Genomic DNA, 14,497 nt, shown 5'->3' with positions numbered 1-14,497 from the left:
CATAAGTCTTTATAATTTAGGTATGAAAGATATGTTTTAATGTTAGTGTTTTTGAAATATTTTATTTAATTTGTTCTTTACTTCCTATATCGTTCATTCACTTCATTATTTCATTTCCTTACTAGGCTATTTTTCCCTGTTGGAGCCCCTGGGCTTATAGCATCATGGTTTTCCAACTAGGGTTGTAGCTTAGCTAGTAATAATAATAAAAACGGCCAAATAACTTTTAACTGCAAAAGCTTCATTTAATAAAGACCCCAAATAAAGAAATGATTATGGGAAATCAAAATGGTGGGTCTACATTTCCTTATCAAAGTTGGCGACCGTAAACCGTTTTTCCATTTAAGGCAGTTTGAAGAGAACACATCCTTTTGTATCAGGATGCGTCGTCCAGCTGACGTTAGACATCCGTTGTAGTACTCTACTAACATCACGTTCTCTTTCTCCCGCTTTTAGATGGCTAAAATTACTGCCGGATCTTTGCTCAGCTACAACCCTCGTCGGAAAAGCAAGATGCTGTAAGCCTAAGGGCTCCAGCAATGAAAAATAGCCCAGTCGGGAAAGGTAATAAGGAAATAGATAAAAGATATTAGAAATATTGAACAATTATAACAAGATATTTCAAGGACAGTCACAACATGGAAATAGATATTTCATAGATAAACTATAGAGACTCATGGTCAGCCTGTTCAACATAACATTTGCTCCAAGTTCCACCTATTCAACTACCTAAGATCATTCCACAACTTGGTCACAGCTGGAATAAAACTTCTAGAATACTGTGTAGTTATGAGCCTCATGATGGAGAAGGCCTGACTTATTAGAATTAACTTTATGCCTAGTATTACGAACAGGGTGGAACTGTCCGGGAAGATCTGAATGTAAAGGATGGTCAGAATTAAGAAATATCTTAAGCAACATGCATAACGAACTAATTAAATGATGGTGCCAGAGATTAATATCTAGATCAGGAATAAGAAATTTGATAAATTCCTGTCCAACAAATTAAGATGAGAAACAGCAGCTGAAGACCAGACAGGAGAACAATACTCGAAACAAGAAAGAATGGAAGAATTGAAACACTTCTTCAGAATAGATTCATCACCGAAAATCTTAAAAAACTCTCAATAAGCCATTTTTTTCCGAATAGAGAATACTTTCTTAGTCAGTATAACTCAAAATGTATCTCTAATATTTTTCCTGTCTTATTATTACTTCAATCTCCTTTATTTGAATTAATTATCCATCTTGTATTGATTTCTTTTTAAGTTTAATATGAGATTTCACTTCAAAAAGTTTTAAGAGAGGAAAGTTTTCATTCTAATCGAATTGTCTTTGGAAAAAAGAAAGTAAAGTAGTCATGTAATTTTATATTTTTACCTGTTTCAATATGATTCCTGTGCCAATTAGTTCAATCATATCCCCTTTCCTTGAAGGTCTTTTTGGTAACGATTTGACGATAACTATTTGATATTTTAACACTTATTCATACCTTTTGATTTTCAATATATGTTAAAAAAAAATCCTTTTTCTTATCACTGTCTATATTATTGAGAACGGACACCATTACTGGAATTGGGGTTAATTTTTAAACCATTTGTGGGAGTTGTGATAGATTTATCGGACATCCGGTGGTGTTCGTATCCCGCAAATTTCAACATTCTCATATTGATATCGGGGAGTGTCTCTAAGAAACCGGTCCTTGGATTTCTGGGTATTTTAAAGATAGAACGCTCAGCTTCCTGTCCGGTTTGCCTGTCTCTATGATTAGAATCAGAAGGATTCTATTCTAATTTGTATAATGATCATGTCCCACCAAGCTGATTTGGCTTACACTTGAGACACACTCCAGTTGAGGTAGTACCACTAGGAGAGTTGTTGGGTCCTTTGCTGGCCAGATAGTACTACATAGGGTCCCTCTCTTTGATTACGACCCTTTTTTTCCTTGCCAACACATGCACAGAATAGTCTGGCCTATTCTTTCCATATTTTCCTTTGTCCTCATACACCTGACAACACTGAAATTACCAAACAATTCTTCGCTCAAGGGGTTTAACTACTGCACTGTAATTGTTCAGTGGCTACTTTCCTCTTGGTAAGGGTAGAAGAGACTCTTCACTTATGGTAAGCAGCTCATCTAGGAGAAGGGCACTCGAATCAAACTATTGTTCTCTGGTCTTGGGTAGTTCCATAGCCTCTGTACCATGGTCTTCCACTGTCTTTAGTAGAGTTCTCTTACTTATGGGTACACTCTTATTATCTTTTTATTTTTTATCTTAATTTTTGAATTTTTTATAGATTATATATTAAAGATCTATTTTAATGTTACTAAACTGTTCTTAAAATATTTTATTTTATGTTCATTAATTCTGTAGTTTATTTTCTTGTTTTCTTTCCTCACTGAGCTTATTTTTCCCTGTTGGAACCTGGACTTATAGTATCCCGTTTTTCCAACTAGGATTAAAGCTTGACAAGTAGTAATAATAATAATAATAATAATAATAATAATAATAATGATAATAATACCATACCTTCGGGGTAGGGTAAGGTATCAGCTCTCATTTGTGTTATTAATGGAAGGATCAATTCTATTCAAGGCTAATGCGGTCTTCTAGGATGTCAGGCAGCATATATTTTTGGTTAAGGAAATATTTTCCTGTGAATTTTGTCAATTTTTACTATTCTTCCCCTGTCAAAATAAAATATGTATATGTATACGCCAACTTCTTCCCCTGAGAAGGCCCTGATGCCAGGATTATTACAGATGTAGTAGGTTGGCCAGCCACCCCGTTGAGATACTACCGCTAGAGAGTTACTGGCCAGACAGTACTACATTGGATCCTCCTCTCTGGTTACGGCTCTTCCTTTTGCCTAAACATACACCGAATAGTCTGGCCTATTCTTTACATATTCTCCTCTGTCCTCATACACCTGACAACGCAGATTACCAAACAATTCTTCCTAGCTCAAGGGGTTAACACTGCAATGTAATTGTTCAGTGGCTACTTTCCTCTTGGTAAGGGTAGAAGAGACTCTTTAGCTATGGTAAGAAGCAGCTCTAATAGGAGAAGGACACTCCAAAATTAAACCATTGTTCTCTAAGCTTGGGTAGTGCCATAGCCTCTGTACCTGGTCTTCTTCCACGGTCTTGGGGTAGAGTTCTCTTGCTTGAGGGTACACTCGGGCACACTATTCTATCTTATTTCTCTTCCTCTTATTTTGTTAAGTTTTTATAGTTTTTATATGATACAGTTATGTTAATGTTGTTACTGTTCTTAAAACATTTTGTTTTGTCTTAGATTCTTTTCCTTACTGGGCTGTTTTCCCTGTTGGGGCCCCTAGGCTTATAGCGTCTTGCTTTTCCAAGTAGGGTTGTAGCTTAGCTAGTAATAATAATAATAATAATAATAATAATAATGTTATTCAAATGAACTCGGAGTTACGAAAGGTTAAAAGAATTAGTATTATGAAAATATATTCGAATTTGTTCGTTACGCTGCTGTTTTTTCTAAGGATGTTCGAACTCCTGTCGTAGGAGACCTTACCAAGAACTGTTTAAAAGGTTAAAGGACGTTTATGAATGGCAGAAGCAAGGGACAGTGACATTGCTCTATCGAGTAGGACAACGCCTTAGAAACTGACCATATATATATATATATATATATATATATATATATATATATATATATATATATATATATATATATGGACATGAGTCACGGTTTGACAGTGAAACAATCTCCAATAGATTTAGTAGATTTAAGAATAAAGGCCTCAGAAGGACATTGGGAGTTAAATGGCAGGACAGGATTAGAAATGAAACTATAAGAGAGATTACTCGAGTGCCATATCTGGATGAGATGATGAGGGATAGATGGAGATGGTTTGGGCATGCTCTTCGCACTCCCCGAGAGAGATTGGTTCACCAAACGTTCAGCAGGGCTCCACAAGGCATTAGAAGAGTTGGAAGAACAGACCTACAAGGCTGAGGACTATGAAGCGCGAAGTAGGAGATGAATTAAAAGCTCAAGATAGATCCGACAATGGAAATCTAACCGAGGCCCTTTGCGTCAGTAAGCGTAGGTGGAAATGATGATGATGATGAGAACGAGATCAGCTAAATTATCATCAACACTTGGGTATTCCCAGATGAGGACGGCCATTGTGAAGGTTAGTCCGTTGGCAGTACAATAGAACAACACTCGCATTAAAGGGATGAAATTAAATATAGCTCAAACAATAAGTACCTTTGATCTTAAGAGAATTGGGTTTAAAAATTCTGTTCAAAAAATGTTCACGATTTTGTAGTATAAAAGCATATTTAGATGAATTGGAGAGGTTGCAATTGGGAATATGTCAGTTAAAAAATTTATTTGTTTATATTATAGATTGTGATAATTTAAAATGCGCATTTCTTAAATAAAGAAAAAAAATAAAAAAATACAACATTTATTCAAGATATTATTGTTTGATTCTAATAAGATTCAGACCTTGCATTTAGTAATATATATATATATATATATATATATATATATATATATATATATATATATATATATATATATATATATATATATATATATACTGTATGTATATATATATATATATATATATATATATATATATATATATATATATATATATATATATATATATATATATATATATATATATATATATATATATATATATATATATATATAATCATTAGGTGTGTATTTTGATACCATGGACTAGCCCCATTAATTCAATACCTTCATTGTGCTTCTGGCCGGATGCAACCCCACCCTTATCTATTTGCTACGAAACAGTTTTATTTTCAGATACCTATACGTATACCAGCCTGAAAACTTGTTAGAAACATGTCTACACATCCCAGGTACCGCATGCCAGCCTGAAGTATGTTCGTAAGTATGACACGAGAAATGTGCAATTTGTGCACGATCAAGTGACCAGCCGACTGCCAAAAGGGTTGTCAGTTTGGCCTTTTTTCCGGCCCAAAAAAACTCAAATTTGACCTTTTGTATTTAAATAGGTTGGCCTTTAGTAATATGAAAAAAGCCGGCCCTTAAATACTATATTTTTGACCTTTTTCTATTAATGGGTTGACCTTTTAAAGCCTCTGTTGATTAGAAATTGACCTTTTCTCATTTAGAAAACCTGGCAACCCTGACTGCCACCTCACTGTGCTTTGTTGCTACGCCCTTGCGTCATAATTTCGATTGTTGATATCTTAGTCTTATTTTATTTGTACAATGGAGTATTTCTTTCAGTTGTTACACACAAGGCTTTACTCTCTAGATCTGAGTATTTTTTTAAACTTTTGCTGAGAGATGTCTAGATATTGTTGCCAAAATAAAAATGTTGCATCATGTTAAGTAACAACTAATTTTCTTAATTTAAGGAAATCTAGGTGGAAATAAAAAATAAAGTGTTTTTTTTATGTATTGTGTTGTAATTGAAGTAAAATATTGTTGCCACGATAAAATAGTGAAGTTTTAAGATATTCTTTCGGTGTTCCCAGGAAAGTTCTCGAATAAAAAGGGAAGATTGGAATGTTCGCCCTTTACTCTTTATGATCCCATGCCATTTATTACTTGTTTCCGGTGTATCGTCAGTGTGTCAGATATCTTTATTGGAGTTTATGTATAGAGGAAACGTTATTTCAACACTTCTCTTATTCATACCTTTCATATTAAACCTTTATTGATGATATCCACTTTTAAAGAAATATATGTTCATTTGCGCCGTCTATTGGTCGGTGGCCGAACTACATCTTGTTTTCCGTTACCGTGGCGCTTCTGAAGTTCTGCCTTTGTTGTCTTCACTGTAGACTTCGAAGGCGATACGTATCGGTACGTACTTCCCCACGGGGCGAGAGGCGAAGTGCGTACGTACGGTGCTCACTCTAACCAATGGCAAGGCTTTATTCTAGTGTGACGTCACGATTTACCCCTCCCTTGGCTACCGAGCAGTGTTGCCAGATGGGTTAGTATAAAAATCCACAAAACGTGATAAAAAATCCTTAAAACAACCTAAAAATCCCAATTTCCACAAATATATTCTCTTCTGTCTTGATCGTGTAGGCTTTACTAATACAGAAATTACTCAATATACTTCGTATAAGCGCAAGCAAACTAATTGCAGCAATATAAAGTCATAATCGTCTTTGTTTCTTCATAGAAATTTGTACAGAATATCCCCATCAGACAACCAAAAAACCCAAATCTAGGAATAAATCTCCATATCTGGCAACACTGCTACCGACTCGTCAGACAGTTGCATCACTTATATACTGTGATACCTCCGCCAAGTACACACTGTGCATTGAGTTGTTCCTCGTAAGCGTAACACATCTATCAATATCCGCCTACTACGTTATAATATTTCTTATGAGGTGATAGACGCTCATGAAGCAGTGTGTTGATGACATTTCTGGTGGAATAAGGCCTCGGTGATGTGACTATTGGCCTGTTGGAAGATGGGACTGCTATTTGTGGATGTGTAAACAGTTGGGGCTGAATAGCACACGATCTTGAAATCTGCAGTGATGTATATTGACGTATAAGTTCGTCACTCTTCTCTGAAAAAAGGTGATTATTCTTTTATTGTTTTTTAAAATGAATGTCTTAAACTTGCTCTTACAATGTGTATAGTTCTTTTCGTAATTCAATGTTGGTAGGAATTTTGTTAATTATTTTGATATCTATCATTAGTCTATTGTCTATCGGTGACTCACTGGTGTTTGAAGAGAGGTGAAATCGAATCGTACAAGACTGCTTATGCGATATTCTTATTAAACATTAAGAATATTAATAAAAATCTAATGGATTTTTTATCGTCTGTCTAATATATATATATATATATATATATATATATATATATATATATATATATATATATATATATATATATATATATATTATATATATATATATATATATATATATATATATATATATATATATATATATTAGATATTTTTTGTATATATATAATATATATGGTTTTTATAAGATATTTTTTTCTTAAGGAATTTAGAAAGTCTTAAAAGTTGCAGACGAATGGCATTGAGAAATTACTTAGTGAAATTCCCGTAATAATTGTTTTCTTAATTTGATATAGACTTTAAGTAATAATTAGAACCAGTTAAAATGAAAAGAAATATTAAGGCAATACATTGACACGTATTCATTACGGTATAGAGATATAGATTTATTACGTATATAGACATACTTAATGAAATTAAGCATACTGTAATTAATAACGGGAATCACAAGTAGGCCTACATATCGTTAAGGCCAATACTGTAATTCATAAACTCTGCTTTGAGATTCATAACGGGAATCACAAGTAGGCCTACATATCGTTAATGCCTATCATTCACTGTAGAGCAACTACTTGTGCTGCCATGAAGCCATCTTAATCTAAGCCATTCACGGAATCATTAATAGTGAATAACATTGCAAAAGGACAAATTGCTTCGTTAATTTAATTAGAAATGAGGTGGCTTTCATTCGTATTTCTTAAGTAGGCCTAGATTTCAAGTTGAATGCTAGCTTGTACTGTTTGTTAACTTTACCTCCTCAAACCTCATGAGCATTGTTTCAGTCACTATAATGTTTTTTTGTGTGAATATTTGAAATTCTTAACTCATAGAGTACTTCCAATCTTTCCCAGGTCTAGGGCGTGGAGAGGTTCTAACCCTGTTGGCTGGTGGTACCATCTTCGAATCAGAATGGCTCAAGTTACAGGTGATCCTGTCATAGGAACCTTCAATGGTAAACCTGGTGAATTCGACTTGCTCTCTTACATTGACGACGACGGAGACTTGATGGATCGACTGGGAATCAATGCACCCTCACCAGTCATGGGGGAAAATAACTTGAAACTGGTTGATGTGAACACCAGCGAGTACATCACATTGCAGCCACCAACTCCTCAGCAGGATTTTGGATCTAATATCAACCAGACATGCTATTATGCCATCGATACCGAGGAAGTGTCAGGCTTCCAGGGAATTGCAGAAGTCTCGGACTCTAATGGTTGTAACAACATTGGCCATGTAATTCAATTAGACAATACTTCTCATGCGACAACTGCTGTTGACAGTACTGCCCATATTATAATCAATGCTCCTGACAATATTTCTCCTTTTGTTATGGAAACTAATGACAACACTTCACCTGTGGTACTGAATGCCTCGTCCCCTGTGGTACTGAATGCCTCGTCCCCTGTGGTACTGAATGCCTCGTCCAACTCAGAACCGACAGTGATCCTTGCGCAGGAGGCGTCTAATGGAGTTTTTTTCATTACTGGTGACTCTTACAATACGCCAGTTAATTCAGTTAATTTACTTGGAACGCAGCCCGTCATCCCACTAACCACCACAATGTCACCTGGTATATCTGGAGCTCCAGTGGAATCTGAAATCCCTTGTGGAAGTGATGCATCACCCATGTCTATCGAGCAGCCAAACACGCCTTCCCCATCACCTGCAAAGACTGGTCCAACCAAACCTAGAACATACCGTCGACAGAGAGTGAAAAAGCCCAAAAAGTACGAGATAATGGAGGAGCTGGTGGACCCATTGGAAGAGAAAAAGCGACTGAATGCTATAAATGCCAAAAAGAATAGAGATCGAAAAAAAGACAAGTTGAAGGATCTCGGAGAAAGAGTTGATGCTGTCACTAGGGAAAGAGATATGTTACGGAAGGAGGTTGAAGAACTGAAGAAACGGGAGAAGCAACTTAGAGAAGCTCTTTTAATGAAGAATTACACTGGTTTGTAATGTAAAGTTGAATGTGTTGATGTGCAATGGAGGACTGCAAAGGTACATGTTTTAAAGCAAGTTAAGATGGACATTTTATACCAATATCTTTGATTAATTAGTTTGTAGTAATCATGATATGTCGGTGTTTTAAAAAGAAAACATTGGAAGAATTATTCTTAAGTGAACAACTGTGGAACGTCTTTCTTTCTTTCTTGGATGTATATTCTATTTTTCATGTATCAGAGAAAATTGCACTAAACCTGTTTTATGTTATGTGAATTAGTGTTTAAAATGGACCTTTATTTTCCCTTGTTAAAAGTGTACAGACGGTTCAAGCTTAAACCTTCTATTGGCGAAAGGAAAATATCTTATATTGATAAACTGACTCTTAAGGGAATGAAAGAAAGGTCAAATGGATTTATGCAGGGTAAATGCATACACAAATATGCAAGTGTACAACACATGCTTACTCGGATAACTTAAGTGGTTGACTATTAGATATTATAACATAATTGAAAGTTAACATTCAAAATTTTGTAATTCATATTTGAATGTATTATTTTGGAAAAAAAATAAAAGATATGATCTTTTAAATTCTCTTAATTTTCTTTTTTTTTAATCTCTTGTCAAAAGAAATTAAACAAGGAGTTTTCTTGACCAAAACCAAACCAGGAGAAGGATTTTTGTTATTATTAGCTAAGCTACAACCTTAGTTGGAAAATCAATGCTAAAAGCCCAAGGGCTCTAAACGAGGGTAATGGCCCAGCAAGGAAAGGAAATTGGAGAATGAAGAAACTGTATGAGAAGTAATCATCATATTGCGCCAATTGTAAGACGACCTGATTACATTTATCCAAATCTTTACAGATTGAGTCCTGTTCACACTCATCAAAAATATGGTCCGTTATGTGAATGGGCTGCCCATATAGGCTAGGCACTACGTGGCTCCGGTTAGGAGCCCAAGACTCCACTATAAAGATTATCTCCAGTCCCAACTCCAGCTCTTGCTCGATGAAGAGTAACCCAATGGTGAGAGATTCAATGCTGAAGGCCTCTCCGGCCTCAAAATTGAAAATTCTCAGCAGTTTTTGAAATGCATGTCAGATGAGAAGTAATTAATAATGGATGTAAGATATTTAAAGAACAGTAACACCATTAAATTTCATAAATTCTAAAAAGACACTTGTGTCAGCAAGCTCAAATTGAAAACATTTGGTGGAAGTTTGAACCTTTTAAATTCCACCAATTCATCTACATTTTTAGGAAGAACATCCCACATTGAAAGAAGTTTGTAAAACCACGATAATTTGTCAATCCAAAATTATGGTATGTTATGTAGAAGGGCCAAAAGTAGTACAAGAAAATTGTCAGTCACAAAAGCCAAACATTTAAATGCCAATATTTTGATAAACATCCTGTCCCTCATTTCTTGGTAGATAAAGGGTGAAAGATGGACATCAGGTAATTAGATGGTAAATGTAATACTTATAATAAAGATCATAATAGAAGAATATGAGCTTACGAATAAGAAATAGCCTTCAAGCTGGAGACGATGGATAAAGAATTATTGAATTAGAGGCTCAAGATAGAGACGACTGGCGAAATTTAATCGAGGTCGTTTGCGCTCCATAGGTGTAGTAGGAGATGATGATGATTTATATAAAATGTATATAACTGTTTCTATCCACACACACACATGGAGGAGTATTCAATTAAAAGCTCAAGATAGAGACGTGAAATCTAACCGAGGCCCTTTGCGTCAATAGACGTAGGTGGAATATTGTGTGTGAGTGTGTGTGTGTGTGTGTGTATATATATATATATATATATATATATATATATATATATTATATATATGGCTGAACTGTACACTAAATGACTGCAAAAATACTCCATACCTACAGCTTGGAAAAGCTTAATCATTATACTAATTCATAAAAAGGGAGGCACCAAAGACCTGAAAAATTGCCGTCCAATAAGTTATTCTCCATAATATATGGAATATAAAGAAAGACAGGTAGATTTTAATCAACCGAGAGAGCAGCCAAGGTTTAGAAGTGGGTATTCAACAACACCCTCTCCATGTAATTAACCAGGTGATGGAAAAATCAACAGAATATGACAAATCATCATGTATTGCATTTATAGACTATGAGAAAGTTTTGATTCTGTCAAAACATCAGCATTAATGAAAAACCCTTGAAAACAAGGAATAGAAGAATTTGTTAGAACACCTAGAGATATCTATGTAGGAAGTACAGCCATCTTAAAACTACGTAAAGACAGTGAGAAAATTTCAGTTGAGAAAGGAGTTAGACAAGGAGACCCATCTCTTCTAAATTATTCATAGCACGCCTAGAAGTTTTTTAAGAATTTAAATTAGGAAAATGTAGAAATTAATATAAATGGGGAATACCTCAATAACTTAAGGGTTTCAGATGGCACAGTTGTTTATAGTGAATCATGAGAGGAATTACAATAGATGATAGAAAAAATTAGTAGAGAAAGCAGAAACAGAGGACTGAATATGAGTAAAACTAAGAAAATGTTCAATGAAATTGCAGAGAGACCTCAAATAACAGTTATGAACAATCGTGTACAGATTGTTAATGAATATACGTACTTAGGACAGACAGTAAGTGTTTCTCCAGGACATGAGACCAAAATAAAAAGGAGGATAAGCTTGGGATGGAGAGCATTTGTTAAATAAAATGAGGTTATGAAGAGTAAGATGTCCCTTCCTCTAAAAATAAAAGTGTTTAATGAGATGGTCCCACCAGTAATAACTTAGCAAAGCCTTATAACATAAGCTAGTTATAAATCAAAGAGCTTTTGAAAGAATAATTATAGGAATAACACTAAGAGACAGAAAAGGGGCAACATGGATGCGAGAACAAACTAAAGTAGAGGATATTCTAACAACAAATAAGAAAACGAAATGGACATTGGCAGGACATGTAATGAGAATGACATAATATAAATGGACACTAAGAATAACTATATGAGTCCCTAGAGATTGTAAAAGAAGCAGGGGAAGGAAAACTAGACAATGGATTGACAAACTAAGAAAGTATGTGGGCGTGGACTGGCACAGAGTCCATAAACACATGTAAGTGGAAGGACATGTCTGAAGACTTTGTTCTGCATTGGACTAGTAGCGGTTGAATGAATATATATATATATATATATATATATATATATATATATATATATATATATATATGTATATATATATAATTGAAGATTTTATATCGAGATTCTCGACTATATACACACTTCATCTTTACAATAAACATTTCTGATGCATTTACATGGTCTATGATATATATATATATATATATATATATATATATATATATATATATATATATATATATATATATATATATATATATATATATGGGTGTGTGTGTGTATGTAAATATATATATATATATATATATATATATTATATATAATTACAAAATTTATTTTTTATGAATTTGTCCTCAGATAAACTTCCCTTTTCTCTGGATTCTGTTGTTTACTCCATTGCATTTCTTATGACCTTTGCTCCATTGTTTATATGTAAGCTTGTTATGGACTCTTGATGACCTGCAAAATCATATGATTGGTATGCCCTGGTGATAAAATAGTTGATGGTAGGCTATTTGAAATGTCCCTGATTCTTAATCTAAAGTTCAGGAGTTTGATCTGTGCTAGAGCCTGATAGTTTCCAGTAGTTTCCACAACTTCACCATTTTTGTGAGCTATGGATGAGGTGGTTTTGCTGCTGGGCTCTTCTTGATCCTAGTTTAGATGGGGAGGGTGGCTTTGGTGCTGATCATATGTATATATGATGATAAATTAAAGAATAATAGATTTATTTTTAGCTTTTGAAGAGACCATCTTTCTTCCTCTTTTATTCTGAAGAGGAAGGGAGGTGGTTCCATCAAAAGCTAGATATAAATTCAATTGTTCAATGAATGTATTTATTGTTTATCATATAAACAAAAATGTGTATTCATGGTATGTATATATTGTTGGTCTCTAGAACATTTTCTTTTCCATTGGCTCTCTATTCCTCATAAATGACCTCCAAACCCTGATATGAAAATTTGTGCATCTGCATTGCCCACATACTCCAAAACCTTTTGTTTGTTCCATATGAGGAAAGAAATTGATGTATATCAAAGAATTAAGATCAAAATTACCTCCCATCGTTAAGTATTTTTAAGATTGAATTACCTTTGCAAAATGGGGTGCCTAGATTTAGCTTTTATCAACTTGAATCAATGTAATAAGTTTTTTAATGTTAAGGTTATTTAACTCTATACCATAATTTTATGAATGAGCAATATGACTTATCCCTTTATTAATAGATGTGGTATACTTGGTTACCGCAAGAAGTGCTCCATCTTCAACCTTGCACGTTGCTTCTTACAAGGATGGATGCTCAGACTTATAAGAGCCGCTGAAAATCCTTAAAAGAAGATAGGAAACGTCCCACTTCCAATTAATGGCAAAAATATTCTAGTTAGGGGAGGTAAGGAAGCTCAGGTAGTTTGGCTTTGTAACTCCAAACCTTCTTCAAAGGGAAATATTGTAGATGTTGCACCTGTTATTTCCTTCAACAGCCTAAAAAATGCAGTATTCAGTAAAGAGCTTTTATGATTTCGCAAAGGAAGAGATTTTGAATCAATGACCTTTACACATATGCAGTTGAGGCGACTAAGAGGGAGAAACGACACCATCATACTATTTCTTTTTATCCAAAGATTGGCCTGACTATATCTCCTATCTTTTGCCTATCAAAGTTAAGAAATTTATTCATCATCATCATCACCATCATCATCTCCTCCTACGTCTATTGACACAAAGGGCCTTGGTTAGATTTCGCCATTCATCTATATCTTGGCCTTTTATTTCAATACTTCTTCACTCACCATCTCATACTTTACGCTTCCTAGTCCTCAGCCATGTAGACCTGGGTCTTCCAACTCTTCTAGTCCCTTGTGGAGACCAACTAAACGTTTAGTGAACAAATCTCTCTTGGGGAGTGCTAAAAGCATGCCCAAACCATCTCCATATAGCCCTCATCATGATCTCCACATATGGCACTCGAGTAATCTCTCTTATAATTTCATTTCTAGCCCTGTCCTGCCATTAACTCCCAATATACTTCTACTAAATCTATTGGAGAGTGTTTCATTTTCATACCATGACTCATGTCCATAGTGTAACATCTATCTCACAAAACTGATATAGTCTGATTTTTATATGTAATATCAGGCGATTGGATTTCCAAATTTTACTCAAACTAGCCATTGTCTGATTTGCTTTTTTTTTTTCAATATTTCAATATAGTTCCTAAATATTTAGATGTTTCTACCTCATTGATCCTTTCTCCTTCCAATAATGTTTCATCTTCCATTGCATATTTGCTTCTCATCATCTCTGTCTTTCTTCTATTTATTTTGAGCCCAACTTCCTCTGATATTTCGTGCATTCTCGTAAGCAAGCAATGCAAATCCTGCAAATGCTTTTCATTACTTCAATTTTTTTTAATGTGGCTATACAAATTTAAAAAGCGAGAACAGCTAACAATTATATCTGCTCAAATGAGCATGATTTTCTTGGATAGTGTCCAGCTGACCGGTTCGTTTTTCATTCTAAAGGGTGGCATTCTCAACATAAAAAATCTTGGCCTCAAGGCTTTATAACAAGATTTATTTGAAATTGCAA

General features: G+C 34.5%; 2 protein-coding genes across 3 annotated transcripts in view; both read left to right on the top strand.

Moving 5' to 3' along the window:
- LOC137631818 (uncharacterized) overlaps nucleotides 1–14,497 on the top strand; it is a 219,737-nt gene that overhangs the window by 100,008 nt on the left and 105,232 nt on the right. The gene's annotated exons all lie outside the window — the stretch shown is intronic.
- On the top strand, nucleotides 6,282–9,367 carry LOC137631819 (uncharacterized). The gene is made up of 2 exons (XM_068363821.1): nucleotides 6,282–6,593; nucleotides 7,681–9,367. The coding sequence occupies exon 2, from the start codon at nucleotides 7,739–7,741 to the stop codon at nucleotides 8,789–8,791; it is 1,053 nt and encodes a 350-aa protein (XP_068219922.1). The 5' UTR covers nucleotides 6,282–6,593; nucleotides 7,681–7,738; the 3' UTR covers nucleotides 8,792–9,367.

This window comes from Palaemon carinicauda, chromosome 40 (genome assembly GCF_036898095.1).
Source record: "Palaemon carinicauda isolate YSFRI2023 chromosome 40, ASM3689809v2, whole genome shotgun sequence".
Classification (NCBI taxonomy): Eukaryota; Metazoa; Arthropoda; class Malacostraca; order Decapoda; family Palaemonidae; genus Palaemon; species Palaemon carinicauda.
Note: the sequence above shows the minus strand (reverse complement) of the source record. Positions and strands in the feature narration are given on the sequence as shown.